General features: G+C 34.8%; 1 protein-coding gene across 1 annotated transcript in view; it reads left to right on the top strand.

The window, feature by feature from the left end:
• LOC150078848 (mdm2-binding protein-like) overlaps window positions 1-15,594 on the top strand; it is a 162,582-nt gene extending 146,988 nt beyond the window's left edge. The window contains exons 18-20 of the mRNA XM_090382857.1: window positions 1,044-1,157; window positions 10,656-10,721; window positions 15,519-15,594. Of these exons, the coding sequence (XP_090238983.1) occupies window positions 1,044-1,157; window positions 10,656-10,721; window positions 15,519-15,551 (213 nt within the window). The 3' untranslated portion in view covers window positions 15,552-15,594. The remainder of the gene's footprint in view (window positions 1-1,043; window positions 1,158-10,655; window positions 10,722-15,518) is intronic.
• The last annotated feature ends 1,564 nt before the right edge of the window (window positions 15,595-17,158 follow it).

The raw sequence follows: 17,158 nt of genomic DNA, 5'->3' as shown, positions 1-17,158 counted from the left end.
ATGATAATGCAGATGAATATTTTGAAGTTCCAAATTTTACACCAAAATGCATATGGCAAGGCATAAACTTAGCTAAGCAATTAGAATCTTATTTTTTTAAATGCAGATCCTTCGAATGAAAGGAACACACAAATCAAAAGGGAGCTTCAGAAATGCTTACTCCATGCCATGCAATTTACAAAGATCTATCAAGCAAAAGCAAATAATCCCGGAATACTGATATTTTAAAGAGAGCAGAAGATACATGAAATCTAGATGCTGTAGAGGAAAGTTCAGAAGGTGAAGATATTCTGCAACTGAGAAAACATTCTCGTTCAGTTGTGCTTAGCAGCAATGAAGAGGAAGAAAATGAAATGAATGTATATTAACTGACATATTGCATATCACAGTTTGTAAGATGTTTGTTCAGTTATTAATTTTTATTAAAAATAGTGAGTTTCCAATAGTTATAAAAAAAATGATGTATTTTTGTTAGCTTTTGGAACGTAATCCCCGATTTTGCATTGGTTCTTAGTCCCGTATAACACAGTTTCGCACTACACAAGATTTTATAGGAACCTAACTATTGTGTTATATGAGGGTTACCTGTATATTGTTGACAGAACCCCATGAGCTGTCCTAGCAGCCTGTCTGCACTGCTAAGAGAAAGTTTCATGTCAGACTGCAATTACTCCTAGGTCCTTATTTTCTCCCCTACCTTGAGTGTGGTGCCACACATCAGCAGTGATAAATGGCTACAAGAAAAGCTACATTGGCAAAATGCATTTTCCATGGCCCTGGGTGCCAATTTAGTAGTCTTTTTTTTTTTTTTTTTTTTTTTTTTCAAAGCAAAAAGTGATTTTTGTTTAGAAATCATAAATAATTGTTCATATTATATATAATTTTATTATAAAAATCTTTTTTGTTTCTCTTATTTATATAAATATATGATTGATTAGAAATCATAAATAATTGTTCATATTATATATAATTTTATTATAAAAATCTTTTTTGTTTCTTTTATTTATATAAATATATGACTGATTCATTTCATTTAATTTAAGAAACTTAGGGAAGCAGTTGCTGGAGCCCTAGAACAATATGGCATCACATTAGACCACCCATCATTTAAAGCATGTGGAAGAAAGCTCTTTGCAGTGTGTAAAACCTTTGTTAAAGTAAGAAATTTTTTCTATAACAGTTTTGATTTAGGTGTAATATAAATGCTTGATGGGAAAAGTAAGAATAAACTGATTTTCATCCATCCTTCCACTGATAAAATATAGGAAGTAAACATCACAAAGGATTTAGTTCACATGAATACAGTAATAATAAATTAAAATCAGTTAAGTCAATTTGAAGATACATTCACAAAGCCCCTACATTGACATGTTACTCGTTTTTGCTAACATCAGTTCATTTCAGTTTGTGTCTGTGCTTCAGTGTGTGTTGCATATTTTGATTTGCTATATATTTTGTGTATAAAAAATAACATACAAATCCTATAGACCAGTGGTCTCAAACTCAAATTGCATGCGGGCCGAATGCATGATCTGAAAGCAGCTGACGGGCCGGAATTTTTTTTTAACAAAATGAGAATGAATATATATATATATATATTGCACCGTACTTACCCATAATGTATGGATACCACTCCTTTATAACCTGGTGTTACGCGTGTGTGTGTGGTGTGTTGCGTGTAAGTTTATAATAAGTTTGGAAATTTTACTTTTAAAATTTAATTTGCTTCGAACATAGTTTAATTGAAAATTTATTTCAATAATGTTCAATTGTATTTTCTACAATGTTTTTCTCTATACTTACATTTTATTTCTCAAACTTATATTTTTCTCCTTCTCTCCCTGGCTAAAATTATGAGACTCTTCCTTTCGGTTAAATTTTCTTTTCTATTTTCTTTAGATGCCCAATCACTTACTAAATATTTATCAAAACATACATAAACAATAATAATAATAATAACGCAAAGGAAAAAATTCAAATTTATATTTATTTTCTATCTGAAATCTAAAGGTTGGTACCTGCAAGAAATTTCTGTTGGTTACACTTTGTAATTCAAATGTATTGACAGCTAAATATTAGATTTTCAGACTGACATTTATTTCAAATAATTCTAATATGTTGAATTAACCACTAAATAACTTACTTTTAACTTAAACTAAAAATAAACAAATTATGAAAACTTTCCAAGTGGGACAAAACTTGAATAAATAATGACCACCTATTCTCTTTCTTTTATTTATTAAATTTTTCTTCAACACATACAGAAAAAATACATACTTATTTATTTCTTACTAAAACTTGACACTTGATGGCGTTTCGATTCTGATAAAGTTTGTAGCCTTGGAGAAAAATTACTAGAAACTACCTTCATCACGGATTGTAGATGCTCATCGGTCAGTTAGGTTCTTTTCTTAGACATTAATTTTCAACTACGAAAAAAACTGTTCACAAGCATACAGTGACAAAGACAAAGCCCCAACCTATTCATTCTATCTCTTTTCCTTCAATGGCAGTCGCACACATAAGCTCAGTCTATATCTCTATGTCTCTAAAACTATAAGCACCGTATTTACAACAAATACATAATTGAAATGTATTCGCGGGCCATGTAAAATTACTTCGGGGGCCGGATGCTGCCCGTGGGCTGCCAGTTTGAGACCACTGCTATAGACACTGCCCTACCATTAATATCCAGACATTTGCATATCTACAAATAACATTTATTCACAAGAAAACTAACAACCTGTGCTGAAACCTTTAGCCTTTGTTACAACCACTAGTCTCTGTGGACATTCTCCGCCCTTCTTCTTTTTTTTCTTTTTTTTTTTAATGTCCTCCAATATTTTCCACCATTTAGCCTTCAGAGCAGCAACCAGTTCATATCTGTTTTTAGGACAGTCTCTCTTCACGCACACCCTACAATCTAATTCATCATAGAACAGTGCTACTCAAAAGTGTGGTCCGCAAACTGTTTCTTACCGGTCCCCGAAGATTTGTCCGTTACCAGTCCGCAAGATTTGTATTTTACAAAAGTACCAGTCTGCAATGGATTGGAAATAAAAGAAACTGGTCCTTTACCACAGAGCGTTTCAGAAGCACTGTCCTAGAGGTTCTCTGTAGGATTGAGGTCAGGGCCCTGGGCTGATCAGTCCAACTTTTTCACACTCATATCCTCAAACCAATCCATTGCAATTCAAGCAGTATGACATGGATCCTGCATATATAAGCCTTTCCCAATGTACTGCCCCAACATGGGTAACTTATTACTGTTCAGGAAACAATTTTTTAGAAAACAATCCCAGACCATCACACTGCCTCTGCCAAACTTCACTGTTGGGGGGGATACAATCTGGCAGGTAATTTTCTCCAGTCATTGCCAAGCCTAGGCACATTTGTCAGGCTGGTAGACCATGTACCATGACTCATCACTCCCCAAGAACGGCTAGCCTAAACCAAGCTAGATGACATTTGACATTAGTCGGGGATGATTAGTGGCTTGTGCATGGCTGCATGATTATGGTAACCTGGTCATGCAGCCATGGGCAAAGGGCACTGCATAACCCATATTATGCAGTGCCCTTTACACTGTACTGACACATGCCTCAATTATCTCACTGAGGGCCTGCAACAATATCAAACTATATTCCAAACAAATGATTCTTTGCAGGGTTCTTCTGTCACATTCTGTGAGCTTAGGAGATTTTCAGAGTCTTTTTATGAAGTTTTCAGCACCAATCCTCTTCCGTTTGCAGTTCACATTACCAACCATAGATCTAGAGATTTTCAGTGCCATTGAAATGTCACATACATACCAAATGCTTATGTGGCACCCTATTATCATTCCGTCCTGGAAACCTGTTTGTGTTGATTGTAGCATCTTTCATTCACAATTGTATAACAGGCTCCTGGAAGAACTACAAGCATATTTATAGTTGTCTGAGACATAGTGCTTGGGTAGTACATGATCAGCTATTAATGGTAGGGTGGTGTATACATATTCTTACTGTCTGTACTGTAAACATTGAGTGCAAAAAATAGATGACAGTGTTTCAAAAACAACAGGAGGCATTAAATATTGAAATAAAAATGGATATTTTATTGTTTTAGCAAACATAGTTTGCAACATGGATTTTGACACTGGAAGAAACTGCATGTTCAGGAGAAAACTGGACAATCTGATGAGTGGTTAGAGATTTATTTAGAAGAGGAAATAAAAATAGCAAGCATCAGACAACTGACCTACATTTATTCTTTAAAATACCATCCGGTACTGGAAGAAGGCCCCACCTACAAATGAAAAATTAGTCATCAAAAATGAAACAGTATTGCTCATGTATGTCTTATTAAATAAACTTTTATTTAATGATCTTTGAGTTTTTTTTTTTTTTTAGTTGTTGGCACATTGGCTTCTGTGACCATAATGCACCTCCCAAAGTTTTTTTTGCATTTTACTCTGATCCAAGCCCGAGGCGGGATTCGAACCCGCAAAATTTGGGTTGCCAGGCAGGCACTTTACCCACCTGGCTAGCCTGATCGGCCTTTGAATTTTAAAAGGTTATTTACTAATTGTAGTTTAATTATGTATTGATAAAGATAAGTTTGAAAATGGAGTAAGTATTTGATAATTTATAGCTTTTATGGAATCTGTCCTGACTGTTACATGAAAATGAACATGCTGTAGCATACATTTCTACATGCACTATTTTTTTGCATAAAAAGTTTTATTACGGCTAAACTTTTTTAGTTAGTAAATGATTAATGATGGAGATTGAAAGTGAATATCATATTGGAGGAGTATTAAAATTTACACTAATGTAATTCTAATAGATATTTAAATTTTTCTATTTTTGGTGTACAAAAATACACTAGGGTAACCACCAATGGGTTAAATTTGACTGTTAAATTAGAAAAAAATAAATGTAGTTACCAAAATGCCATGAAAAACTGTTGTACTATAAAATAAAAAACTTTAAATTTTATAATACTGTACTTTATTGCACTTGTTACATGGAGTAGAAGAGCTTGAAGTTTTCCTCTGTTATATATTGACAGTGGAAACTCTGACTGGAGATTGAGTACCCTTACCAGAGATTCAGATTATTCCATACTGGTAGGTGATAGTGTGAAAATCCTAGCTCCTTGGCAATCTACTTTATTGTGAAAATATTTAAATTGATGGCAAATACCATCAGACTGAGGCAGTTACATTACCAAGTCTTGTATGGGCAAAGAGCTTGGTTTGGTGGACACTGCCTGTTATTTCCAAAGTTCATTAAATTGAGGCCCATTAAGCAAGGGTTTACTGTTTATTCCACATATAATGTTTATACAGTTACTACTGATTTTTCTTGATTTTTAAATGTTTTGGTTTTGTTTAAGGTTTCCATAGTTTAATGATAAAAGTAACACAGACATTTTTAACCTGGGTAGGATTGATACCATACTAAACTAGAGCCGACCGGGCTAGCCGGGTGGGTAAAGTGCCTGCCTGTCAACCCAAAGGTCGCGGGTTCGAATCCCGCCTCGAGCTTGGGTCAAAGTACTGCAAAAAACCTTGGGAGGTGTATTATAGCCACAGAAGCCAATGCGCTAACAACTATCAAAAAAAAAAAAAAATTAAACTAGAATTTAAAAATCCTTTACTTAGTGGACTTTTTTTTTCCTTCATGAAAACACCAAACACAAGAAGTATTAGAACCTATAGTACTTAGTACCATGCTTGAGTTGGAGGTTGAGAAGAAGAAAGAAGATATTTGTTGACATTAGACTTGAACTTCTGTAGACCAATTTTCAGGAAATATGTATGAAGGAAGGTTGTTCCAGAAAACAGCAGTTGAATGAATAAATGAGGAAGATGAAAAGTTGGTTCTGTGAGTTTGAAGTTGGACAGAAAATGGATGTTGGCTGGTGGCAGCACATGTTCGGACTGTTTTGAAAGAGAGGGTGGGAATTATAGAAGCCAATTCAGAACAGTGCCTGTGGAAGTATCTGTAGAAAAGGCATCCAGCAGAAACAGTACGTCTATGAGACAGCAAGTGAAGAGACTCTGCTAAAGAGGAGTCATTAATTAACCTAATTGCCCTCTTCTGAATAGAATCTAGAAGCCTTAGAGAGGTTTTGGGGGCACTAACCCAGATATGGAAACAATATTCCATGGTAGGGCGGATTTGCGATTTGTACAGTGTACAGGTGCTTGGAAGAAAAGTAATGGCGAGAGCGAAAGAGAAAACAAAGTTTTTTAGATGCAGAGGAAGCTTGTTTGTTTGTTATTTGATTTTTCGGAGCATTAGCAGCTAAGGCCATATTGCTCCGGGGATATGCGGTGGTCATTCCCTGACCTTTCTGCATCCTTGTATTTGGTGGGCACGGGCTCGAATCCCGGTCTAATCAAGAAGCATGTGCTACGCACTGCTGCTCCTGCCCACATGGCTATGGAGGCGCCACAGAGGAAGCAATATTTGTAATATGCTTGTGCCAAGAGAGATTAGAAGTCAGGGTAATCCCAAAAGAGATATATCATTTTGCCTAGAAATTGGAGTGTCACCAAAGATAAGCATAGGAGCAGAAGAATCCTTTTTGCGAGATATAAGACAAGACTGAGTTTTTTAGAAGGATTGAAATAAACTAAGTTGTCTTTGCCCCACTGGAGATCGGCATTTAAGGAATTGGTAGCGGATATTCTAGAGGTTGAAGCTGATTGAGCAGGGCAAGGTTTCCCACCCAAAATGGAAAGTGGAATGCAATATGCTATCATCAGCAAAACTATAGATAGGATTTCCGATCAATGGAAGAAGGTTGTTAATATACAAGAGGAAAAGAGTGGGGGAAAGAACTGAACCTTGGGAGACACAAGCATTATGGAGAAGTTATAAGATAGAGCCATCTACCATTGCCCGCAGTGAGCAGTCAGAGAGAAAACTGGATATCCAATTACAAAAAACAGTTGGCAACCCATAAGATGGAAGCTTGTTTAAAAGACCTTTATACCAAACATGATCGAAAGCCTTTGAGATGTCAAGAGCAACTGCTTGTGTTTCACCGAACTTTTCCATTGAATTTGTCCACAAATGGGTAACATAAGCTAGAATATCACCAGTGGATCTACACTGACGGAATCCATACTGGCGATCATTGATCAGACGGAAGGTTTCTAGATAGTTTAAGAGTTGGCGGTTAATTGATTACTTTAGAAAAAGTGGAAGTAATTGCAATGGGACAATAACTGGATGGAAGGGATTTGTCACCCTTTTAGGGAACTGGCTAGATATGAGCAAATTTCTAAGCAGAAGGAAAAACACATTTGGAATTAGAAAGTGAAAAAAGGCGGCAAAGAAGAGGAATTAGCTCAGGTTTTGATAACAAGTGGAGAAATACCATCAGGACTTGAAGCTTTCTTAGCATCAAGATTGGTCAAAATCCTTCTGACAACCTTTTGACAGAAGACCACAGGAGGCATTGAATGGAGCATGGTGGGAGGTGTTTTACCAAGATCCTTAATACATGAGTTGGAAGAAAAATGAGATGCTAGCAGGTCAGCTTTATCCTTGGCTGAAGTGACAACAGAACCATCTGGTTTTGATAGAGGTGGGTGCAGCGATGGCCAATAGCTTTGGCAAGAGACCAGAATGCTCGGCTACCATTAGGGCAAGAAGCAAGTTTTCTACTCTTAGCCTGTTCAAAATCTAGTTTGGACTGGTTAATAACTGCTTTACAATTGTTGCGAGCTCTGGTGTAGGCAGAAAATGAAACTGAAGAATTGGAAACAAGCCAATTACGATATGCAACATTCTTTTCTTGAACAGCTTTAGTACATTTATTGGAAAACCAAGGTTTAGATAAAGGACGAGATTTTTAGGTGGAATGTTGGGATTAAGGATTCCATTCTTGCAAGAATAATTTCACTGACACGATCTGAGCAAACATTGACAGATTTTCGAGAAATTGAAGCTGATTGAGCAGGACAAGGTTTCTCAAAATGGAAAGTGGAATGCAATATGCTATCATCGGCAAAACTATGGATAAGATTTCCAGTCAATGGAAGAAGGTCATTAATATACAAGAGGAAAAGAGTGGGGGAAAGAACTGAACCTTGGGGGAAACCGGCATTAGTGGAGAAGTTAGAAGACAGAGAGCCATCTATCATCACCCTAAGTGAGCGATCAGAGAGAAAACTGGATAACCAATTACTAAAAACAGTTGCCAAACCATAAGATGGAAGCTTGTTTAGAAGACCTTTATGCCAAACACGATCGAAAGCCTTTGAGATGTCAAGAGCAACTACTTGTGTTTCACCAAACCTTTCCATTGAATTAGTCCATAAATGGGTGACAAAAGCCAGAATATCACCAGTGGATCAACACTGACAGAATTCATACTGGCGATCGTTGATCAGGCGGAAGGTTTCTAGGTAGTTTAAAATTTGGCGGTTAATTGATTTCTCCTTTACTTTAGAAAGAATAGAAGTAATTGCAATGGGACGCTAATTGGATGGGAGGGACCTGTCACCCTTTTTAGGAACTGGCTGGATATGAGCAAATTTCCAAGTAGAAGGAAAAACACCTTTGGAATAAGAAAGTGAAAAAAGGCGGAAAAGAATAGGAGTAAGTTCAGGAGCACAGGTTTTGAGAACAAGTGGAGAAATACCATCGGGACCTGGAGCTTTCTTAGCATCAAGATTAGTCAAAATCCTTCTGACATCCTTTTGATGGAAGACCACAGGAGGCATTGAATGGAGCGTGTTGGGAATAGTGGGAGGTGTTTTACCAAGATTGTTAATGCATGAGTTGAAAGAAAAATGGGATGCTAGCAGGTCAGCTTTATCCTTAGCTAAAGTGACAACAGAAACATCTGGTTTGGACAGAGGTGGGAGCAGAGATGGGCAAAAGTTGGGGCAAAAGTTGCAGCCAATAGCTTTGGCAAGCGAACAGAATGCTTGGCTACCATTAGGGCAAGAAGCAAGTTTTCTACTCTTAGACTGTTCAAACTCTAGTTTGGACTGGTTAATAACTGCTTTACAATTGTTGCGAGCTTTGGTGTAGGCAGAAAATGAAACTGAAGAATTAGAAACAAGCCAATTACGATATGCAACATTCTTCTCTTGAACAGCCTTAGCACATTTATTGGAAAACCAAGGTTTAGATAAAGGACGAGATTTTTAGGTGGAATGTTGGAATTAAGGATTCCATTCTTGCAAGAATAATTTCACTGACACGATCTGAGCAAACTTTGACATCAGGAGTTTTGAAACAGTAATCCGACCAAGGAAAAGAAGAAAGGAAATCTCTCAGGTAATCCCATTCTGCATTCTTATAATGCCAAACAACATGAGGTTGGAAATAGCCATGAGATAAAGGCTCCATTGGAGAAGAGACAATCACCAAGTTGTGATCTGGGGGTGCCTAAAGGAACACTCACTTTGACCATGTACTTAAAAGGATTGTTTGTGAGAAAAAGATCAAGGGTGTTGGCTGTGTGGTTAGGTTTGTCCAGTATTCTGGTAGGTAAATGAACAATCTGTGCAAGGTTGTTCATTAAGTAATTTCAAAAGCCTCAGGATCACAACCAGCTGGGTCTGTGTGACTAGAAAATAGAAGCCAGCTGGAGTTGTGAAAATTAAAATCACCCAAGGAAAATTACCTCACTGTTAGGAAAGTTGGACTGGAGAAAGTCAATTTGCAAAGAGAGGAAGTCAAAGAGTTCCAAGTGATTAGTGAAGTTGGGAGAACAGTAGTGACAATAGATGCATTTGACAGAATGAAGTAGAGAGACTTTAAGCCAGAGAAGATCAAAAAGAGGAGATTCCAAGTTACCCAGTCTCTGACAGGGAATATCAGAATGGATATATGCACAAGTACTACCTTTGAGGCAAAAGGAATCATACAGCGAATAATTTGGGCAACTGAGATGAGCACTGGTTGAATCAACTGATAACTGAGATTCTGGTAGAAAACGTACATATGGTTTGGCAGACTGCAAGTGGAAATGGACATCACTGAGGTTAGAACTGAGACCACATATGTTTGTGAAATGGACTAAGGAGTGTTTAGGAATTTTAGATCTTTTCACAGATAAGTTTGCTCTATTAATTTGACAGTTCATGGTGTATTCAGTAGTAAGAAAAAATGGGGGAAGGGACATGCTGTATGAGGTAATGAAATTTTGAGATATTGTGAACACATGGTAAGAATATACTCAGATCCTTAACATAATGTGGCCTCAATAACCCCCCCCCCCTGCATACATACTACCTGGACTCCTTCCAGTCACTATCTGGCAGAGTAAGGCAGCAAGATTATACGCTAGCTGATCTGAAAGCCTCCTAGAGAGTTACTAGTAGGTTCAGTTTGGTCCAGTGTACTAACTAGCGGCCAACCTGCGAACACCATTTTAGAGCTGTACCCTCAAAATGTAAGGAAGTTTGGATCTCGCCATGGTGTTTATTATAACCTCAAAGGACATCAATCATACTGCATGATGGAAGAGATGGGGTAGGATTGACCTTTTTAACACATCTCAAAGAAGTTTTGTATAAGTCTTTACAAATCAGTGCTAATAAAACCTGTTTATATCTGTACATCTGATGTATTAAATAATTTTTTATCATATTTTTAGCACTTCTTTTTATGCTTTGCTAAATATTTTTGGTTTAATTTTAGGATGTCATTGGTAAAGGAAGTACCAGAGCTCAAATGAAAAAAATTGCCGAAGCTCATGCCAGACAGGTAAAGTAACACAATATGAGAAATAAAATCTTATTAAAAAAAGAAAAAGTTGGTTTGTATTCTGGATAGCATATAGACTTATGAGTGTTAACTTCATTATTGCAACGGCTACATGGTAACAATGGACCACAGTTTTATGGCGTTATGCATGTTTGAACATGCTGCTAGAGAGAAACATGTATTTTATGCCTCATTCACCATAAGCCTGTGCATAAATAATAAACAGCATAAAATGTGGATCTTGAGCTTCATTCAGTGATGGATATTTTGAAGAACATGAAAATTTTCCAAGGTTTTATCAATGAATAGCTTTTGCTGGAAAAGGTACATTTGATTTTAATTGCAAATGCCCATCTGTCTCGAGATCCAGAAATTGGGTTAGCCATTTGAAATTTTCAGCAATCTTCATCAATGTATGGGTGCTGCACTGTCATCTTAACAATGCCCAGTGTCATCAAGTTAGTAATGAACTCTTGCTGGATGCACTTAGCTAGCAGAGGTGATGAGGTAAATTTCAGCATTCATTTTGCTTTTGATAGCAAGCAAAAACAACCCTGGACCCATAGTCCAGATCAGGAACTTTTATGAGAACTTTTTATCTGGCCCACAAAGGTAATATACAAATAGTGTATATATTACTTTCTTGTCTATGAGAATAAGAAAGAATTTTCTATGAAAAGAACACTTCTGTGCATTGGAAAAGTTGATTTTAATAAGGAATATATTGTTTGAACATTAAATTTTGGTTAGATAGGCTCCTTTATATAACAATTGAATTTAAATAGAATAAATAATTAATTTTAATCAAAAACTGAAAGATTAATTTATATGGTTATACAATAAAAGATAGCTTCACTACAGTTTCACTACCAGTTTATAAAACAGAGGGGTGATTGTATAAAGGATGGGATCTTTAAAAACCCTTCATTAACAAGGATAACTACAAACCCTTGTAGTTACCCTTGTGAATGAAGGACTGTATTGCATGGACAGATTAATGTATCCTGTCTACTCATATCACCCATTTTGATTTACACTGATTAGATGGTTCCATATGATCCTGAAGTTGTTGGGATAGGAGTGTTGTATTGCAGAGTGGTGTTGTGCATTACTGCTGCTTCTGGATGCTGGTTCTGATCCATCCAGCAGCAGCAAGTGAATAGTGTCATTAGTGCCAGTGGCTGGGTCTGTAAGAGGAGGGAGCAATTCATTCTGAAATATGAACTTATATAACTTTTACTTGAAATTACTTCATATGAAAATATAGGCAGTATGGCAATAAAGTTTCCAGACTGGTGCAATAAAAAGAACACAAAGTGAAAGAGCTCAAAAATGGTTCTATTTTTATTCCAAGTAATCACCACTTGGTTGAATGCAGTTATTGCACCATTCTAAAAGTTTCTGAAAAGAGTCAGCAAAGGCATCCAAAGAGATGATGTTCAGTTCAAAGGTTATGTTTTTCTTTATATCTTCAACACTTTGAAATCTCTTTCCTTTGAGGGCAGTTTTCACCTTGGGAAAGAGAAAAGAAAGTCAACTGGTGTTAGCTCAGAAGAGTAAGATGGATGGTTGATCTGTAAAATACTACCATGTTTCATCAAAAATGTCTTCACAACATGTGCAGAATGGGCAGGGCATTGTTGCAACAAGAACCAGCTGCCCTTTCTCTCGAAATTGCAGCCTCACCCAGAAAATAAACTTCAAATAGTCTTTGAAGCATCTGTATATAGAGCGTAGCATTGACTCTCTTCCCTTGTGGTACAAATTCCTTGTGAATCACACCCTGTTTGTTGAAAAGCATGATTGATATCATCTCGATCCTGGGCTTCTGTAAACAAAATATTTTGGGCCTTGGTGACGATTTTGAAGTTCACTGCATAATCTGATGTTTTTTTGTCTCTGGGTCATATTGAAACACCCAACACTCATCTCCATTGACAATACAGTCAAGGAAATTAGGATTGCCTTGATGAGTCTGGATGAAGTCTTTGCATGATGTGACACCCTTTGTTTCTTCTGCTCATTCATGAGGCTGTCCAGCACAAATTTTGCACAGACCTTTCTTTTCCTTAAACCTTCATGCAGAATCTGGTGAATTGTCTTCTTATTCATATCCAACTCATCAGCCATCATTCTGAGGATCAAATGACAATCTCTTTCCACAATTTCCTGAACTTTTTAAACTGTGTCCTCATTTCACAAGGTTGATGATGGACACCCAATTTTTGGGTCATTATGAATATCCTTGCATTTTCCTTTGTACAACTTGACATTTCATCGCCAAAAAACAGTTTTTAACATTGCATATGTTTCTGTTTCTGCAGATTTTTCCAGTTTGAAGCAAAATTTGATATTCATTTGTTACTCCATTGCAAAATTGTGGCATAGAACATTAACACTACTAACAACCAGTTGTTATTTGCAACCTGTCAGCTTTCTGTACAATCTCTCTACCACCATCTGTTGGAGGAAGTTTTAACTACAACATACCACTTCCATTTAACTTCAAACTCATCAAACATAGCCACAGTGGCACCAGTCTGGGAACTTTATTGCCACACCTTTTAAATTTAACTAATATTTTTTATTTTATTTATTATTTTATTTGTTATTTATTTTATTTATTTTTTTTTTTTTTTGTATTTTATTGAGTTTTTTGGTATTTTCCCTAATATCTTATGGAATTTTTTGAAAATATTGAGGGACTGAAAGTGAGAATCTGGATTTTATTCAAGTGTGTTGGTCAAGCTGAGCATATGATTTAAGAAAAAAAATTTTCACATTTATGGAAATTGAGAGAAAGTAAGGCAAATTAATACCAGTGCCAAATGATAATTTGGGTATATGACTTCTGTGGTAAACTACCCATCAACTAAGCTTAAAATTAAAAGGTAAGGGAAAGTAAGTTGGTTCATCAATTGTACAGTTACATTAATACGTTCCAAAAGAAAATTTATAACAACTTAAAAACTACAACAGATGTTACTTTAAGCAAGATTTAAAATAAGACACTTTTCCACATGAAGTATTTATTAAAACACTTCATATGGAAAGTTTATTGGTATACAAAGATGGTACAGTTAGATCCCCAGACAATCCAAACAAGTAAATAAAAGTGGCTACATTTTGGATTTTGATATTGAAATCCAAAATATAATCAATTTTATTTAGTTGTTGGGTTTGTTTGAAGTCTGATTGTACCAATTGTCATTTGCAAACCAATAAACTTACTAAAAAAATACGTCACGTAAAAAAGTGTCTTATTTTAAATCTTGTTTAGTAATACTCCAAATGTTTTTCTCGAGTTTAATTAGGTTTTACTTTCCTGTATATTGACAAATCACTGAAGTAATTCTACAATCATATATTGGTGAATTATGCTCTCTAAATGAAGAATTCAGTGAGAGACTCCCAAAGTTTGGATCAGAATAAAGAAGTATGAAATCTCCTCCTTACAATTTGATTAAAACATTGATATAGTTCTTGAATATGCATATGAAGTAAACTTTGTGGCTGCCCTTGACTTAAAGAAAAAAGTAAAAGATATAGTAAAATTCCATATATAACTCTACATAATATAACTATTCAAAGATTTCCCAAGTCCAGTGAGTTTTTTTTTTTTTTTTTGTTTTGTTTTTTTTTTTTTGTCAGAAACAGCAGAAATTCTCTGAAATTGAGTGCCAAAAGTTGATGAAATTAAATCAAGTGATAAATAGATGTATGGGTATATAATACCAAAAAAAAGTAACATTATTTTTTATTCTGATTTATCTTTGACAATAATTTCTCTAATATTAGGCAATCAAGTTAAAATAAGAACAAATTAATATTTGGAAACATTTATGTACAAAGTTTTCATTTTTAATTTCAAAATGCTACAAATTAACTCACTCCACAGGGCTAATCTCTCACAGAAAACTTACTGTCCCAAGCCCTCACCTTTGTAAATTCACTTTTGAAAGGTTTAACGAGTTCTTTAGTTTGAGGGAAAAAATGAAAATCATTGTGCAGTCATGCAGTAAGATATTGCATGGTGTTTTTTGGAGATGTGTTTAGAAAATTATTGTCACACAATAAGCAGGAGCATTGTCATAGTCCTGGAGTAATTTTCAAATTTTCCTTGCAAATAGATCAGGTCTCTTTCTTTTGGATATTTGAGTATGACCCCAAGATGAAAAGGTAGAGGGACCAGTGAAAGACTGAGTTTTCTGAAGGCAAAAAAAAAAACAAGGATGACAAAATCTAAATTCAAGAACATCTGAAAGAACAAATTGTCAGACATTTTGCCTTTAAGTTCTGAAGCATTTGAGGGAAAGGGAAAATTTTTTATGTAAAAGGCACATTTGTGGCCAGACAACTGGGTGTTCCGTAATGACGATGCACTGACTCGACTCACACTGAATTATCAGTGAAGCAATGCTTTCTAGTTACACCTAATGGAAAATCTTCCATAGTCCTCCATTTTAGCACCATCTGACTATTTTCTGTTCCCAAATATCAAAACTTTGCTGAAACAAACACAATATAGATCTTTGAGGGAAGTCCAGTAGTGTATGCAGAGAGGTACTAAAATCAATATCAGTAAAAGAGTTCTAGAAATTCTTCTGTACATAGCAGAAGTGTGTAGAGCTACCAAAGGAACTACTTTGAAAGGAACAAAAGCAAGTAATTGGTAAGTTCAATTTTAACTTATTGTAAAGTCATTCTTGAAACTTTTTAGCTACACCTTAATATATGTATATGCATGAATATATTTTTCATAATTCATCAAATATTAAACTTTCCTTTTTATTTCAGGTGGTGGAATTTGAAATGCAAAAAAATAAGTGACCACATTGGTTTTGTTAAACAAATCTTAAAAATAGGCTAGCATGTTCTTAACTATCTGTATGAATAATTTTTACAAGGATTGATTTTATATACAATGTTTTTAAATTGTTCATGACTTCTGTGTTTATTCATTGAAAAAATGTACTGTAATTAGTATGATGCTGATTGCTTTTAAAAACCCATTGAAAAATGATTTAAATTAGTTCATGGTTTTAATTATGCATACTTGTTGTGTACACAGTCCAATGCACCTTTACTGATTTGAGACCAGTCCTTAAAAAAACTTGTTTTTATATTCTAAATGTGATTGCAAACTCTGCATTCTATTATTTGATTCAAAAATTTTTACCACTTCTCCCACTAATAAAGAATCACCATAATAATTAACATAATGAGCCACCATGCCTCTAATATTTTTCTTTGCTTTTTACATTTAAGAAGCTTCATTGTTTTTGCATCTGTTCAATAAAATGATAAAGAATATGCATAAATAGTGATTATTAAATTTTCTCTTTCTTTCTTTGTAATTAATTTTAATTAAATTTTTATTGTAAGCATTGTAACTTACATTACTATTAAACCCTCTACAATATGCTTTGGAATGCATGTTTTGGATAGATTAATTCAAATTAAAGCCAGATATGTTAATGTTTTTTATTATTTTTTTAACTTAATTTTCCTTCAGATACAGCACATTTCAGTCTGTAGGAATAAGTGCTGTTTACTGATATTGCATTTAGGATATGTCAGATTTCTTGGATAAATTTTTTAAAAGTTCGTTAAAGTACTTGTTTACTTTTAACAGGATTAAACTTGTTTTACTTGCATTTTATATTTTTTAAATATTGTGATGTTTGAAGTTTTCCTGTATGTAGATATTATAAGATATTTTTTTGAGTTTAACTCAAGTTTTGGCTTCCAAAAAAAGACTATTGCTGCAGAAAGCATCCTTACAGCCACGATTCTTAACACATTTGCCTCATTTCTGTGAACTTACTCCTGCATTCATAAGCTTTATGTATAATTGTTACTAATTGGTCTAAAATCTTTCCTGTGTTATAGGAAAGTTTCCAAGCCAAATAGTAACAATAATTCAATAGTGACCTGGCCTCGTTTGTTGTTTAAGGAGTACCACTTAACTGCAATTTAGCAACTACAGTATATCCTCATAAATTGAAGTTCAAGGGACCAAAATATGCTCATTTTGATTTTAAACAAGCTAAATACATTTCAGTATTAATCAGTGAAATTTTTAATCAGGTTCTCTTAATTATATTGTTTAAAAATTTTGCAGTTCTTTCATCTAAAATGTTTTGAATCTTTTACCTTCATTGTTGTAGATGTTTCTGAATTGTAATAAATTTAGCCACTGTGAAAAAGACAACAATTGTGGTGTGGAGAAATTCAATCAGTTCCTTGCACGTAATAATAAAGATCTAAGATTTGCTTTTTTTCTGCATGCATTAAAAGAAAACTATTTTGTTTATTATGTATAATTGTATATACCTGCTAAAGAGAGTATTCATATTTTGAGATAATATTTGCTGTTTAATTCTTGAAATCCATGAAAGAAAAATGGTGGCATTTCTCTCTTTTAGTGGTTACTT

Source organism: Mastigoproctus giganteus, chromosome 10, assembly GCF_048544385.1.
Source record: "Mastigoproctus giganteus isolate SK-2022 chromosome 10, ASM4854438v1, whole genome shotgun sequence".
NCBI classification, from domain to species: domain Eukaryota; kingdom Metazoa; phylum Arthropoda; class Arachnida; order Uropygi; family Thelyphonidae; genus Mastigoproctus; species Mastigoproctus giganteus.
This window is presented reverse-complemented; position numbering and strand designations above follow the sequence as displayed.